General features: G+C 44.8%; 1 protein-coding gene across 1 annotated transcript in view; it reads left to right on the forward strand.

Annotated features, from left to right (window-relative positions):
* EPB41L3 (erythrocyte membrane protein band 4.1 like 3) overlaps nt 1-14,569 on the forward strand; it is a 162,936-nt gene that overhangs the window by 75,540 nt on the left and 72,827 nt on the right. The window contains exons 2-3 of the mRNA XM_027088658.1: nt 3,752-3,945; nt 6,826-7,023. Coding sequence (XP_026944459.1) covers nt 3,752-3,945; nt 6,826-7,023 — 392 coding nt within the window. The remainder of the gene's footprint in view (nt 1-3,751; nt 3,946-6,825; nt 7,024-14,569) is intronic.

The following is a 14,569-nucleotide window of genomic DNA, read 5'->3' on the forward strand; positions in this document are numbered from 1 at the left end:
ATGGCCGGATGGGCATGCTGCTGGGTGTCGGTAGGGTGTTGAGGCCTCAGCTTAGCCATGAAGGCCATGGGAATTAAGAGTTTTGATGTTAACTTCAAGCACATTGGGAAGTTATTAAAGGATTTTCTGTGGTGAGTGACGTGACTGGATTTATGTTTTATGAAGGTCAACAGAATAGAGGTGGATAGGAATCGAGGCAGTGAAAAGGGAGTTATTGAAGGATGCAGAACTTTCTGTTGTATATTAATAAGGAAGACAAGGGAAAGGAAAATGTCAGGGGTGAGTTCTGCAATTCTGGCTGGAAGGAATGGCATTGCCACTTATCGAGGTGGGGAAATTGAGGAGGGGAGAGAAATCAGCAGGTGCCTGTGAGGTGTCAGTGAGGAGTGTCCAGTGCACAGCTGGACACTAGTCTGAAAGCTCAGGACAGAGGTTTGGACCAGAGATGGCATGTGGGAAGTATTTAAAGCTCTGGGGAAAAAAAATAGAAGAGAAGAGGGCCTAGGAGTGAGTTTTCTGGGACATTCCCACATTTAGAGGTTGGATAAGGAGTAACCTGTAACAGTGAATGCAGAGGAGTCGCCAGAGAGATAGGAGGAAAGCAGGAGAGTGTGGGGTGTTCTGAATCATGTTGACAAGTAAAGTCTCATCACCTGAATTGGGGCTGCTATGAGGTCAGGTGAGACAAGGACAGGCAAGAGTGGATTATCCTCTGTAGTGGCCACAAGAGCAGCCCCGATGGAATCAGGCTGGAGTGGTGGCAGAGAAAGAAGAAATGAGGAAGTGAGACAGGGTCGACAAGACTTTTGAGAAGTTATGAGCAGAGAGCAGGGAAATATGGTGGTAGCTGCCAGAGGATGTGAGATCAAGAGAAGGCTACTTTGTTTTAGTAAGATGGGAGCCACTCAAGTCTGGGTTTGGGTAGAATTTTAATCTGTAGAATGTGTATTAGATTCGGTGTTGGCTGGTTTACTGAGGTGCAAACAAGACAGAAGGATTCTGCCTTGTGTGACCATCCAGAGCAGGTGGGCTGCCCTCCATGAGGTCATCCCGGGACCCCGGCTGAGGGGGGCGGCTCTGGCATCTTCCTCAACTTGGGGCTTCCATGATCAGGTCTGTAGTAATGACATCAGTCAGTATTTTCCAGACAATGGGAAAGGGAAATCTAGGGCAAGTGGCTTTCTTTTTATGAAGATGACCTAAATATTGAATACATTTTCTCCATCGTATCATGGGTCCAGACTTAATCACATGGCCCCAACTCACTGTGGTCTCCAACTGGGTGGAGGCGTGCCAGCTGAAACGGAAAATTTGATTACTAAAAGAAAGGTGGAAAAAGTAGATTCTGGAGAGAGTCTATTTCAGCCACAGACTCTGGGCTCCTTGAAGGTAGGGTGTAGGGGGTTACAACATATTTATCTCTGCCTCTAAACCAGGAGCAGTGCTTGACTTACATTTGGTACTCAATAAGGGTTGGGTGAGTTGAACTGATTATTAAAATTAATCCTCCCCCTCCTAAATGGTAAAATTCAACCATAGGCTCTGAATTACACAATCACCACCTCTGCCTCCCCCTCCACTGTTTTTTCTGTAGACTTGACACTTCGCGGTATAAGCATAAAAATGCGAATATCATATTTGCCTTCAAGATTTGCTTGAAAATGTAAAATGTAAGAAGGAAAGAGAAAATGTTTTAGTTTTATGTAGATGCCTATCTGGCTTTGCATTTGGACTTGATATTTACATTTACATTGGGTAACTGAGCACATGCCAGGTTGACAGGTCTTTTATTCAACAGACAGAATAGCTGGTGATTGTAAAAAGTAACCTTAAACAGAAAGCACAGATACCACATTTAGTTTATAAGATAGATTGGTATTTGTAATGTTTCCCTCTTCAAATTATTAAGCATCTTCCAATGTGTATTGTGAAAATAGGAACTAACTGGTAATTTTACTATGGAGTTTTATTTTTCATAAAAATTCTACTCATACTAACCGGTGTATCATTTGCTTAAAGTATTACACTAGCCCTTTGCTCATGGTATTTTTACCATAAAATTAGAATTAGGAAGGGAAATTATGTGATTATCTGAGATATTCATTTTTGAGATATTTACCACATAGCTAAGATGAGAAATTACTTAAAATGGCATGGTGACCACTGGTATAGCAGCTCTCTTGCTGCTTAGAGCAAAAAATGGCTTTAATTATAGCGGTATGTCTATTAGTAGTAGGAAGAGGTAACAGCAAGAAATAGGTTCTTGGGCTTCCCTGGTGGCGCAGTGGTTGGGAGTCCGCCTGCCAATGCAGGGCACACGGGTTCGTGCCCCGGTCCGGGAAGATCCCACATGCCGCGGAGCGGCTGGGCCCGTGAGCCGTGGCCGCTGAGCCTGCGCGTCCGGAGCCTGTGCTCCACAGCGGGAGAGGCCACAACAGTGAGAGGCCCGCATACCGCAAAAAAAAAAAAAAAAGAAAGAAATAGGTTCTTTAGATGTGATGATGTTCACGTGAGATCACATGTCATTTGGCAGATGTGGAAACTGAGGCACAAAATGCTTATGTCTTGACAAGTAAGTTATAAGGAGATGGCAGTTATATTTTAGGGCACCCTTTTTAGGATGTAAGAGCAGATTATTCTATGTCAGGATCTGTTGTTTGAGTTCCTGATGGGATATGAGATGGACAAACTTCTTCAACACTCACGGGAAATAGGAGGGAACCAGGAAGAAGCCTTTGAGAGTGAACTTGTGATGAGCGGGAGAGGTGATGCTACCCAGCTTCCCTCCGCCGTGGCCAGGGGTGGTCCGGTGCGGGACAGGTTCCTCAACACCAAAGAAGCCGCTGATGTACTGTGGTTACTCGTTCAAAAGGGAATAACAGGGACTTCCCTGGTGGCGCCGTGGTTAAGAATCCACCTGCCAATGCAGGGGACACGGGTTCAAGCCCTGGTCAGGGAAGATCCCACGTGCCGCAGAGCAACTAAGCCCGTGCGCCACAACTACTGAGCCTGTGCTCTAGAGCCTGCGAGCCACAGCTACTGAAACCCACACGCCTAGAGCCCATGCTCCGCAACAAGAGAAGCCACCGCAATGAGAAGCCTGCGCACCGCGACGAAGAATAGCCCCTGCTCGCTGCAAGTAGAGAAAGCCGCGTGCAGCAACGAAGACTCAATGCAGCCAAAAATAAATAAATAAATTTAAGAAGAAAAGGGAATAACATTTACGGGAAAATCACAGAGGGGGAGGGTGTTTGTTCGCAGAAGAATGGATGGATTCACGGGTGTGGAAGGGCAGAGCAGGGCCCCTGGGAAGGGGAAAGGGAATGAGAAAGAGCATCCGCTTCCATTACTAGATCATCGTTGCCAGAGATTAAAATGTATCTCTAGCTGATTCAGAAAATTCATTTTTCTGAAATTAAACGTATCTAAGTTAGGTAATTATTATGACGGTAATGTCATTTCACGGTCATCTGTGGCAAAAATCTAATAGGGATAAAGCCTGTGATCGTTCCAAATTAGCATTTACTACTAAATGTTCCTTTTGAGACGTCGACGGGCACCCGTCCTTGTGGTGAATTGGACAAGGCTGTTGTTAGGTATGTGTGGTGGGATCGTGTTTTGGTTCTTAGCGTTTCTCCATCTTTCCTGTGCTGGTTTCCTTCAGCCGTTCACTGTAACCTCCCGCCTTTCTTGCCTGCCTGGGGGAGGTCACGGCACCAAGTGATGGGCCCTTCCCGTTTTCTGCTTGCAGAACAATCGACCATGACAACTGAATCGGGATCAGACTTGGAATCGAAGCCGGAGCCGGAGGCCGAGCCCCAGGAGGGTCACGCGGGGGCACAGCTGGGGGCGCAGCCAGGAGCTGAGCCAGGCAGTGAAGAGCAGCCCCAGGCACTGGAGCAGTTGGAGGAGGCGGCAGCGCACAGCACGCCCGTGAGGAAGGAGGTGAGCCTGGACCACCCCGCACTTGCGAGCATCGCCCCCGCCAAAACCCATGAAAGAATGTTTGCTGAGCTTTTCCAGGCTCTGCTCTGACCTTGGCCTCTTAGCACTAGAGGGAACCACCAGGGGTCATCTGCTTGGCCCCTTCTGGTCCTGGGCAGATGGAAAGTTAGGCTATTTTAAGGCTTTCAGTGAATGACATTCCACAGCCTTGCTTGGTGACGCCTGCCTTTGATGAAAGCATTTGAACCCACACTGAAATCTGGACTGCAGGTCAGTGGTTTTTGTCTGGGTTGACGGGGAGGCTAGACACTGCTCTGGCGGCTCTAATTATGCGCCCGGCTGTTTATTTAAGCCTCGGGTTCAGAGCTCTTGTGATTTTTCCCTGGGGCCTCTCTGACCCCAAAGTTGCCAGCTACTTACAGCGGGTGTTCGTGCCTCTTTCCCTCTCCCGTGGACATGTCTATTTTCAACTCTGTTACCTAAACATGTTTAAGTTGTCATGGATATGTGATTATTCCTTGTAAGAGCTTTCCTACAAAATATAAAGCACGACTTATACCTGGGCCTTGAATGAATCCGTGTTTAAATTTCTTTGGCTTGAAACTTCAAACCAGGAATCAGCATGTTTTAGGGTCCCGACTCATGGGCTAAGGAAATCTGGGAGTCCCTACACATGGTTGACCTCTTACAGGTTGGAAGTATTTGTGTCAAGCCAGAAATTCTAGAAGATGTTAAGAGACATGAAGGAAGTGGCATGTCTTTGGAAAACACAACACATTGGTATAGCCTTAAACTACTGTGTGTTTACAGCCTGATTATTTTATTTCTTTTCCCATGGTATTTAAGTTCCGCTTTTAAATGGTATAAAGAGTAATGTTTATTTTCATGCTCTGTAAATAGATGCTCTGTCTGATCTCAGACATTTTGTGCAGGGAGCTGGGGGTTATCCTTCAACCTGTCAAACAGAATCAAAGGAACAGGTACTGTCATCATGGTTTTCCTTTATCTTTTCTTTTTGTGGAGACGTGATGGTGGTAGTGTTTTGTTTGTTAATTTTCAGATCTTCAGAAATTTAAAGTTACTAGACTGGATTTTTCTCTCTTCTTTCCTAACTCTGAAATGAAATAAACGTGAAAGTGGGGGAAATCGGAGGGAAGGAAGAGTTTCCATACCCAGGCACGATTAGACATGTGTATTTAATAAATGGATTGACTTTCTGTAGTCAGGCGTTTGAAACTAAAGAGGAGTGACTCGAAGCCACTGGAGGGAAAGGTGACTGGCGGCAGAGTCACGAGACTTTAGCCCTGCCTCCCCCCTGGTTATCTCAGTTGTCTCAGAACTCTTCCGAGTCCTCTGGACCTCAGCTTACTCATTTACAGAACGAAGAGATCAGAAAAGATAATTTTCTAAGATTCTTCCACTCTCAGATTCTCTCATTCACGCCGGGTGCCCAGTTATGTTCGAGGTAGAATGAAGTGTGCTTTGGTATCTCGTGATGATTAAAGTGTGGGCTTTGGCTGGATCTGAATTCCAGTTGACTAGTTTGGTGACCTTGAGAAAGCTGCAACTCTCAATATGGTCTTACTCTCCAGCCAATGAACTTTAGCCACCAGGCTGGTGGTATATTCATGAGAGAGGAAATTTCGTGCTTATGTAAGGGGCCCAAACTGAGTTTCAAAACATTTCTTCCTTTGGACTTTCAGAGTGTATTTGCAGACCATGGAAGCATGGAAGCTGTGGTCTGGCCCTTGGGTTGAATGTGCGTTGACGGTCATTTAATACATAGAAAAAGGGCAGAAAAAGAGTTGTTGGAGGGGAGTGCACAGGGAGACTGCCAAGGGGACTGACTGAGGGGAGGACTTTATTGTTCATAGGATGTCCTCTGCAGTTCTGAGTCTAGCTTGGACTGGACTGTTGTGATTTGAAAGCAGATTAAAGCTTTTGGACAGGTTTGATCTGTTCTTCTACTAGCTCATTACAGTGAAGGGGGAAGCAGACTTAAGGGATTACTTTGTAGTGAATTTCAGTGCTGCTGGCTTCATTGAATTGAGTTAGAGCTAAATCAAATATTTTAACAGTTGTGAAATTACTGAGAAGATTAATACTTGAATCTATGTACGCCTTACAATTTATAAGATACCTGGTGTGTTTATGGGACAGTTATGGGTCATGGAATAAAGGAGGATCCAGTGAATGAAAGAAGCAGAATACATTAGGTTAAATCTTAGATGCTTTATTTGTTTTTAAGGCTTATACTACCCAGTGCCTTTTTTTCCCCCAATTGAAGTATAAATGCTGTGTTAGTTTCAGGTGTACAGCAAAGTGATTCACTTATACATATATATACATATTCCTTTTCCGACTCTTTTCCATTATAGGTTACTATAGATAATATAGTTCCCTGTGCCGTGCAGTAGGTCCTTGTTTACCTGTTTTATGTATAGTAGTGTATCTTCGTTAATCCCAAACTCCTAATCTGTCCTTCTACCACCCTTTCCCCTCCAGTAACCATAAGTCCTCTCACTGTGTCTGTGGAAGCCGATGCCTTTTAGAAAGTCAGGAGCCCACTTTTGTACCCGCCTTTGCTTAGTGGAACCTTGGTGGCATTTGCTAAGAGCTTAGCACTGCTAATGTAAATCCTTGAGTCAAACTGAAATAAGGCCCTATGGGTACTTTTAAACTGCAGGAGTTACTTAAGTGTAACTGTTAGCGTTCTAAGTATTTGTATATGTATATCCATTCCTAATATCCTAATTCAGACATCCCTCATCCTTTAGGAAATAGGAAAGCCTGTTTCTAAAGTGTGCTGTTATTGCCTGAGCAATGCAATATTTATTTCCTGTCTTGCAGTGAAAACTGTCCATTGTTTGCTCTTCGCAGGTCACTGACAAGGACCAGGAGTTTGGCGCCGGACCTGCCAAACAGCCCGAATATCAGCAATTTGAAGACGATAAACTTTCCCAGAAATCATCTAGCAGCAAACTATCTCGATCTCCATTAAAGATTGTCAAAAAGCCTAAAAGCATGCAGTGCAAAGTGATACTTCTGGATGGATCAGAATATACCTGCGATGTAGAGGTAAATGTATATTTTAAAACTTTTTTTTGTCCCAGATATTGAGAGCTGGGAAATATTGCTGTAAAGCATACAAGATGCCTCTTTGTTTTTCCAGAACTCTGGAAAATTACTCAGACCCAGTTTCTAAACACAAAATTATTTCCGAAGTCTCTCACAGAGGATCAAATTACTGAAAATACTTATAAAGTCCCCAAAATGTTACAATCGAGAGAAAAATGTGGTGTTTAAAAAAAAAAAAGAAGAAGAAGAAGAAGAAATCTCTAATACTTTCCATGGTAGGAAAGACATTTTGGAGGCCTTAGAAATCAAGTTTGCTTTAATATCCTGACTATGAGCTAACATTGAAATGAATTTTACCTTTTCTGTTTGCGTAACTTACGGCCAAGTTGTTAATTGGTAGAAACTTGGAGATTTCTGTATACAGGAGCGGTAGGATGATTTGAACTGTGAATGTCCTTTTCTTGCTTGGAGAATGGGTAGTTTTTAAAATGCACGTGGTGGTGGGCATTGCAGCTCGAGTGTAGAGGGGTGTGCTCCTCTGTGTTTCTTTGTAAAGAAAACAAAAATTCTTCTGAGAGAAGGGGCAGGTGAGTGACTCTTGTCAGAGATGTTTGGCCAGACCAAGTTAACAAGTGAGAGCGACACAGGCTGTTCAGAGTGGCGGCAGTGGATGGTTGCTGAGCTCCCAGGTATCACGGGGACACAGGCCAGGTGTGAACTCTGGCCGGAGAACCAGGTCTGCCCTGTCCACCACCTACCGCGTCTTTTTCCCCCAGCTGGGAGGGAGCATCTTGCTCTTTCTGCAAGTTGAGTCCATTTCAGATTGAATATTTTCATTCAGAGAGCTACTCTCCCGCCTCCATCCCCTTGCCCTTGGTCCTACATGGGCATCGCACATCCTTCTGTGCCAGCCCCGCCCACCACATGCCTCCAATGGTCCCCTCTTCTGCCCGGGGTGCTGAGAGTCTGCTGGCTCCGCAGCCAGCGTACATCTGTGTGTGGTCATGCATTTCCTTTTCTCTTTTCTCAAGACACAGCCAGCAGTAAGCCCACCTGATCCCACATGGTCCACGTTCATTTGTCTCCTCTTTCTCTGCCTGCAGCCCCCGTTTCATTCCTTATAGTTTGCATAATGCACTGGTGCACCAGTGCTTTTCTTGGAACAGAAGATTCAAGTCCATTTCACGTTGATAACGTCATTTAGGGTGGGGGTGGGTTATCAAATTATTACAGATTGCAGGGACGTAGAAAAAAAGTTTTAGATAAACTCTTAGATCAAAAGAGATTCAGTCTACCATATATTAATTTAGAGAATTTTTGTTATCCTATAACCTGACAAATATTAGTGGGTTACTACAGGGAATAAAATATGCGTTCTAAGGTTTGCAGTGCACAGGTCCATTTCTTGCATTTCGCTGGCTCTGATTTTTGGCTAATTTCTTAGCCCAAGGTGTTCGATTATTGATTTAGATGTTTATTCTGGAAATGAGAAGATCCAATAATCTACTCTTACCTGGGTTTTACTATGAAGCTTAAAACACTTCTGTAACCTTTAGCGAGGTTGCATTTTTCCAGTGTGGATCTCCCTTCCGGAAAAATTCATCGAAGTCAAGAGGAGCTTTTTTCCTTAACTTGGAGGCAAGTCTTTCTACCGATTGTATTTATGTAATGGGATAAATAGGGTTTCCCTGGCAGTCCTCTGGTCACGACTACCAGAGTTTTCTAAAGAACAGTCTAGAAGAAAGTTGATAGTGTTTCCTGTAGGGAGAATAAATGCCTCAGGGCTGACCCCAGTGCACGTCATGCTGATCCTTTTGCTAAATTTATTTTATATCCCGTGCTGCAGATTCATTCCAGCTAATCTGTGTTTTTCAGTACAGCATTTTTGGTTTGTAATTAACTCTGGGTACCATTCAGTGTTACTTTTAACGTCACTGTGAAGACTGTGAGTGGCATGGCAATGTTGGTCAGCTATTTTCTTTTATAATAAGGTATTTTTATGAATTGGACAGATTCTTAAGAGTAACTTTTTTTCTGGGACACACAAATCCTTGTCAGCAGAATATTCTCAGTGTCACAGCAGAAGAAGGTGTGGCCGCTACTGACATCCTGACAGCCATGGAGAAGATGGAGAAACATGGAGATGCTAAAGTGAAATGGGTTTGTCTGTCACCTACTAGCTGGATAAGAAAAATGGGTCGTGAATCGGTGACGTGGTTCTCAAGGTGGCAATGAGATGCTAGTTGAAAAAGCAGATTCAAAATGCTGGACTTCCCTGGTGGCGCAGTGGTTAAGAATCCGCCTGCCAATGCAGGGGACACGGGTTCAATCCCTGGGCCGGGAAGATCCCACATGCCGTGGAGCAACTAAGCCTGTGCGCCACAACTACTGAGCCTGCGCTCTAGAGCCCACGAGCCACAACTGTTGAGCCCGCGTGCCGCAACTACTGAAGCCCGTGCGCCTAGGGCCCGTGCTCCACAACCAGAGAAGCCACTACAATGAGAAGCCCGCACACCGCAACGAAGAGTAGCCCCCGCTCGCTGCAACTAGAGAAAACCCGCACGCAGCAACGAAGACCAAACGCACCAAAAAAAACCCAAAACAAAACAAAAACAAAATGCCTCTGCTTTTAGACACAAACTATGAAAAGTAAAGCTTTGCTGGCGAGGTACACGGGGTCAAGCAGGTAAACAGAGGTTGAAAAACATTGTCCTAGAGAAGGTGTCCTTCAGCCTTTACTCTCCTCAAAACTGAGCTGTTAACTGAATCTTGGGTGAAGGCACAGCACACACGCAAAAACAGCTCGACAACTTTTTTAAGTGATAAGGGCTTTAGAAGCAAGGAACAGCCCATGTGTCAGAACCCAGGTTTCTTAAATGGATGGTGTGGACACTGAAGCAAAGTAGCAAGATAACATTTAGCAGGAGGGGAGGTAAAACTTCTCTCTGTTTTTAAAGATAAAGTGCAAGACAGAAATAGGTTTGGAGGAAGGGCCAGGCAGACTTAGTAACAGTTCGGGTGAAACTCAACTTTGGGTTTCAGGTGATTACAAACCCAGCAGGAACCAGCAGTGCAGTGTGGCTGTCAGGAATGTTCTGGAAATCACAGGCTGCTTCCAGGGAGTGTAGTGTCTAGTTTGTGGAAGGCAGTGAGTAGTCCCGGTTCCACTGCTGGGAGGTCCCATTTGTGTAATTCACACGTGGTACACATGCTCCAGAGCCGCCAGACTGGGGAGTGATTTCAAGGAACTTCTTGAATCTTCTGAACCTCATTTTCCTCAGCAGGAAAATAGGGGTGAAATAAGGCATTGTTGGGAAGATGAAAGCAGATAACTGATTTACCTCTCTGGGATGTAGCAGATTCTTGATAAATGGTACCAGTTTAACAATGACAATAGTAGTGAACTCCGACTTAAGCTTATTCAGCAGAGAATTACAGGATGGTGAGTAGTTTGAAACCTTCCCATGCGAAATGATTCGAGAAAGAATATGTTGAAGATGGAAAAAAGGTTAGGAGGAGACAGGATAGCTACTTCCAGTTACTTGGAAGGGTTGTCATTGAACGTCATAACATTTTTTAACGTATAGGAAGTAAAACTTAGGAAGAAGTTATAGGAAGTCAGATTTTAAATAAGCAGAAAAAGAATGTTTTAAAGTGGTCATTGTCAACCTCGTGATGATGTGTGCTCTGCTGTTGGGATTCCAGCAGAAAGCACAGGTGCATCTCTGGTAACCAGCAGCTCCTGGGTGTAATCTCAGACCCAGTGGCTTCTCATACCCCTTCCTGCTCTAAGATCCCGGAGAGAAGAGGCACCAAGCTCTGAACGAAGAAGCAGGATGGCCTCCACGACCCCTGCCCCCAACACGTGCGGTTGTGAATTACGAACAGGAGGCAGGAGACAATAACAGGCATAACGTTTGTTGCATCGAATAAGGCATCAAAAAAGGCATTTTATTTTAATGAACTCTCTATGCCTAGCTGTTATTCCCCTGTGGCTTATTTTATGCCTTCATTATAGTTCTCTTTTCTTTTGAAAGCACAAGGTAGCATTTCCCCTTGCCCAGCAGTGCTACAGCGGTAGAAAGCCAGGACCCTGAAAAGCAAGACACAAGAAGCAGTTGCTTTCTGAGAGCAGTGACTGGACACTGATTAAGTCTGCAATTCCCGCCCCTGGTGTTCTGATGGGAGGACCTTACTGATTGTCCTGGAGTTTTCGAATTTCCCTCTAGCAATAGGCTTAGATCATTGTGGCATTCAGTGTTTTCCCATTTGAGAGATGTTTTTCCTCAGTAATTTTTTTTCAAACTCTTAGTCTTGATTATCTAAAATATAAAAAGATCTTGCAGGACTTCCCTGGTGGCACAGCGGTTAAGAATCCGCCTGCCAATGCAGGGGACACAGATTCAAGCCCTGGTCCAGGAAGATCCCACATGCCTCAGAGCAACTAAGCCCGTGCGCCACAACTACTGAGCCTGCGCCCTAGATCCCACGAGCCACAACTACTGAAACCCACGTGCCACAACTACTGAAGCCCTTGAGCCTAGAGCCCGTACTCCACAACAAGAGAAGCCACCGCAATGAGAGAAGCCCGCACACCACAACAAAGAGTAGCCCCTACTCGCCTCAACTTAGAGAAAGCCCGCGCACAGCAATGAAGACCCAAGGCAGCCAAAAATAAATAAAATTAATTAATTAATTAAAAAAAGAAAAAAGATCTAACTATGAGTAAAATACAAGAAAGGGTCTTAACAATAAGTAATTTGATATACACGTTTGGGCAATGTTTGCAGCTACCGGATTGTCACATACGCCAGCATAATCGCTAATACTGCTGTTCCCTTCTTGTCATTTTTACTGGACCATTAGAAAATGCAGGCTACTTCCTATGGCCAGTTTGTCATCATCGGTGCTGTTTATTTCTTGAACATGAATTTTAAAAGAGAAAATAAAAGTACCCCCTTCACAGCAGCAGTGGAAGCAGAGCTTACCATGTTTATTTCACGTTTATTTCAATCTCATTACTTCTGGGTTCCTGGACTCCTCTGAGTCTGATTAGAGTATGATGAATTTCCTGATGACCATCAAGTTAGAAATGTTTCATTCATATCTAGTCTGATATGGGTTTAGGAAAATAAGTCAGGATTTGAAATTCGAGTCCATATTTCCTAATACAGGTGTGCTGCTGCACATAGAAACATCTTAAGCCATTTTTGGGTGTAGTTTGGTTTGTTCTCCGTAAGAAACCTCACCAGTGGAGGAGGCTTGAGCGTAACTGCAAAAGAGACGGAAGGTGGACCAGGTGTTTCTCACAAGGTTCCACCCTGTTTCTCTGTGTGCGGGGACCTGGGCTCTCTCTCCTGAGCCCCGCACGTTGCCGTTTTAGTAGTGAGCGAGACCCAGTGCTTCTGAGCCCCAGGTGACCCCACGTGGGCCTGGGACTCCAGGGGCAGTGCCAGTGTCTCAGCCACGCTGGAGAGACCCTTGCATCCAGATTGGGGCAAATCTGAAAGCTACTCAAGTAAAGCAGTAAAACCTTAAAAGCCTGTCCCACCCCCTCCCTCAGGTTTGGCTGTGTCCAGAGGCCTGCTGGTTGATGGGCTCCATGACTGAGTACCATTCAGATCCTGCCAGAATCGGAGAAATGGTGGTGTTCACTCCAAAAAGCACTTCTGGATGCCACCCAGAGATGCTCCCAAGGGGCCAGAGAGGAGAAGGGAGTTTATGGCACTCCGTCCCCTAAATGTGCTCGTGTCACCTTTTGACTACTGGTCAGGGAGAGACCGTTTAAAAAATCTCTAAATGCTCTGCCTTGCCCGTGATGCAATTGGCGTTTCAAGTCATACTTCTGTTTCATGTATTCCACTAACTGGGATTTGGTTGGAAAAACAAAATCAGTGTCTGAGTTTTCCAGCTTCTCTAGGTTACATGATTAAAATGCCTTATGATCCCTTCAGAAGTTCTTGACTAGACAGCAAATAGAATTGCCATAATCCAGAAAGTTGACTAGAACACCTATTGCCTTTCATGGATTATAAGAAATAGTAATTGTAAAACATTCAAAATAAGAACTTTTGTTGTTATTGCAAGTATTGTTCTTTCAACAACTACATAAGTCAGAGGTTTTGATTCTGTGTAATTGTATAAATTACGATTTAACCTCTCAGTGGGTCTGCGCTCAACGTTATGTCTTTACTACACCAGACCGCCTGCCACGTGCTGTAACCGAGTGGCCCGGTCCTGCAGCAGCAGCTTTCCTGCCTGAAGATCAGGGCCCCCGGGGACGCCCGACCGTGGCAGGGCTTTAATCAGCTCGGTTCCCTTGTGTGATGACTCTTTGGTGCAACCATAGGAACAGTTACACACAAGGACAGTTAACAGGCACCTGCTTATTTACCTGACATAGTCAATGTTCAGCCTTCCCAAGGTGTTCAGATATGACCTCATGAAGGTTTGATTAAGAAAAACAAACCCTTTTACTAAAATTGTTAAAACTTTTCTCCTGGTTTTCATTTTCAAAAAGTAACAGACTGATAATCCCTCATGAGTGCAGGCATGGTCTAGTAAACACCCTACATAGTATGAAGGTTAAAAACAAGTATAAGGGGCTTCCCTGGTGGCGCAGTGGTTGAGAGTCCGCCTGCCGATGCAGGGGACACGGGTTCGTGCCCCGGTCCGGGAGGATCCCACGTGCCGTGGAGCGGCTGGGCCCGTGAGCCACGGCCACTGAGCCTGCGCGTCCGGAGCCTGTGCTTCGCAATGGGAGAGGCCACAACAGTGAGAGACCCACGTACCGCAAAAAACCCACAAGTGCATTTGTCGAGAAATAAAACTAGTAAAACCCTGAGGCATATTACATACCGTGGGTTATGTTTTGGAAGCTGAGTGAATTTGAACCTGAGTGCGCACTGGGGTGATTGTTTATCAAAGGTAATAATCCCTGGGGAGTTCTTTTTGACTTCACTCTCAGTTGTCAAATGGAGTGAAGGCCCGATGGGAGATTTGTTTTCCAGGTGTTAATATTTCTGACATGCAGTGCCGAAACCCCAGGTTTGCTTTTTCACTCCGCTGTTCCCTTAACTCTTGACTTTCTCGTTGTATTTTCCAACTACTTTGTGTTGCTGATTTGATGAAATGAACTTCCGTGCTCTGCATTCAGGCAGAGGGGCTTCGTAAGCGAAATGTGCGTGCATAGTTTTACCTGTTCCAGTGTGCAGTGTCTTATTTATCTTTGTCCTTCGTATAACATGGTGGTTGACTTTCACATAGTAGGTATTCATTACCTATTTGGTGAAGAAAGCAATCTTCCAGGTTTAAGAATAATCCAAGTCTTCTAGTTCTCACCATCGTGTGATTGAACTTTGAGGTTTTACTTGGTATTTTTATATCTAGTTGACTTGCTTAAAATTTGCCTCCTTCAGCATCTTCCCCCTCTGAGAGTTTTCACATGTGCTCTAGAAAAAAATCTTAACTTCCTTTACTCTGTTTGTGGCCTTAGGCGATGATGGATCAGCCACTGACACCTTCCCCTGGGCTCAGCGGAGGAGGG

Source organism: Aethalodelphis obliquidens, unplaced genomic scaffold, assembly GCF_003676395.1.
Source record: "Aethalodelphis obliquidens isolate GAN/ISIS:26980383/991018 unplaced genomic scaffold, ASM367639v1 scaffold63, whole genome shotgun sequence".
In the NCBI taxonomy this organism is placed as follows: domain Eukaryota; kingdom Metazoa; phylum Chordata; class Mammalia; order Artiodactyla; family Delphinidae; genus Aethalodelphis; species Aethalodelphis obliquidens.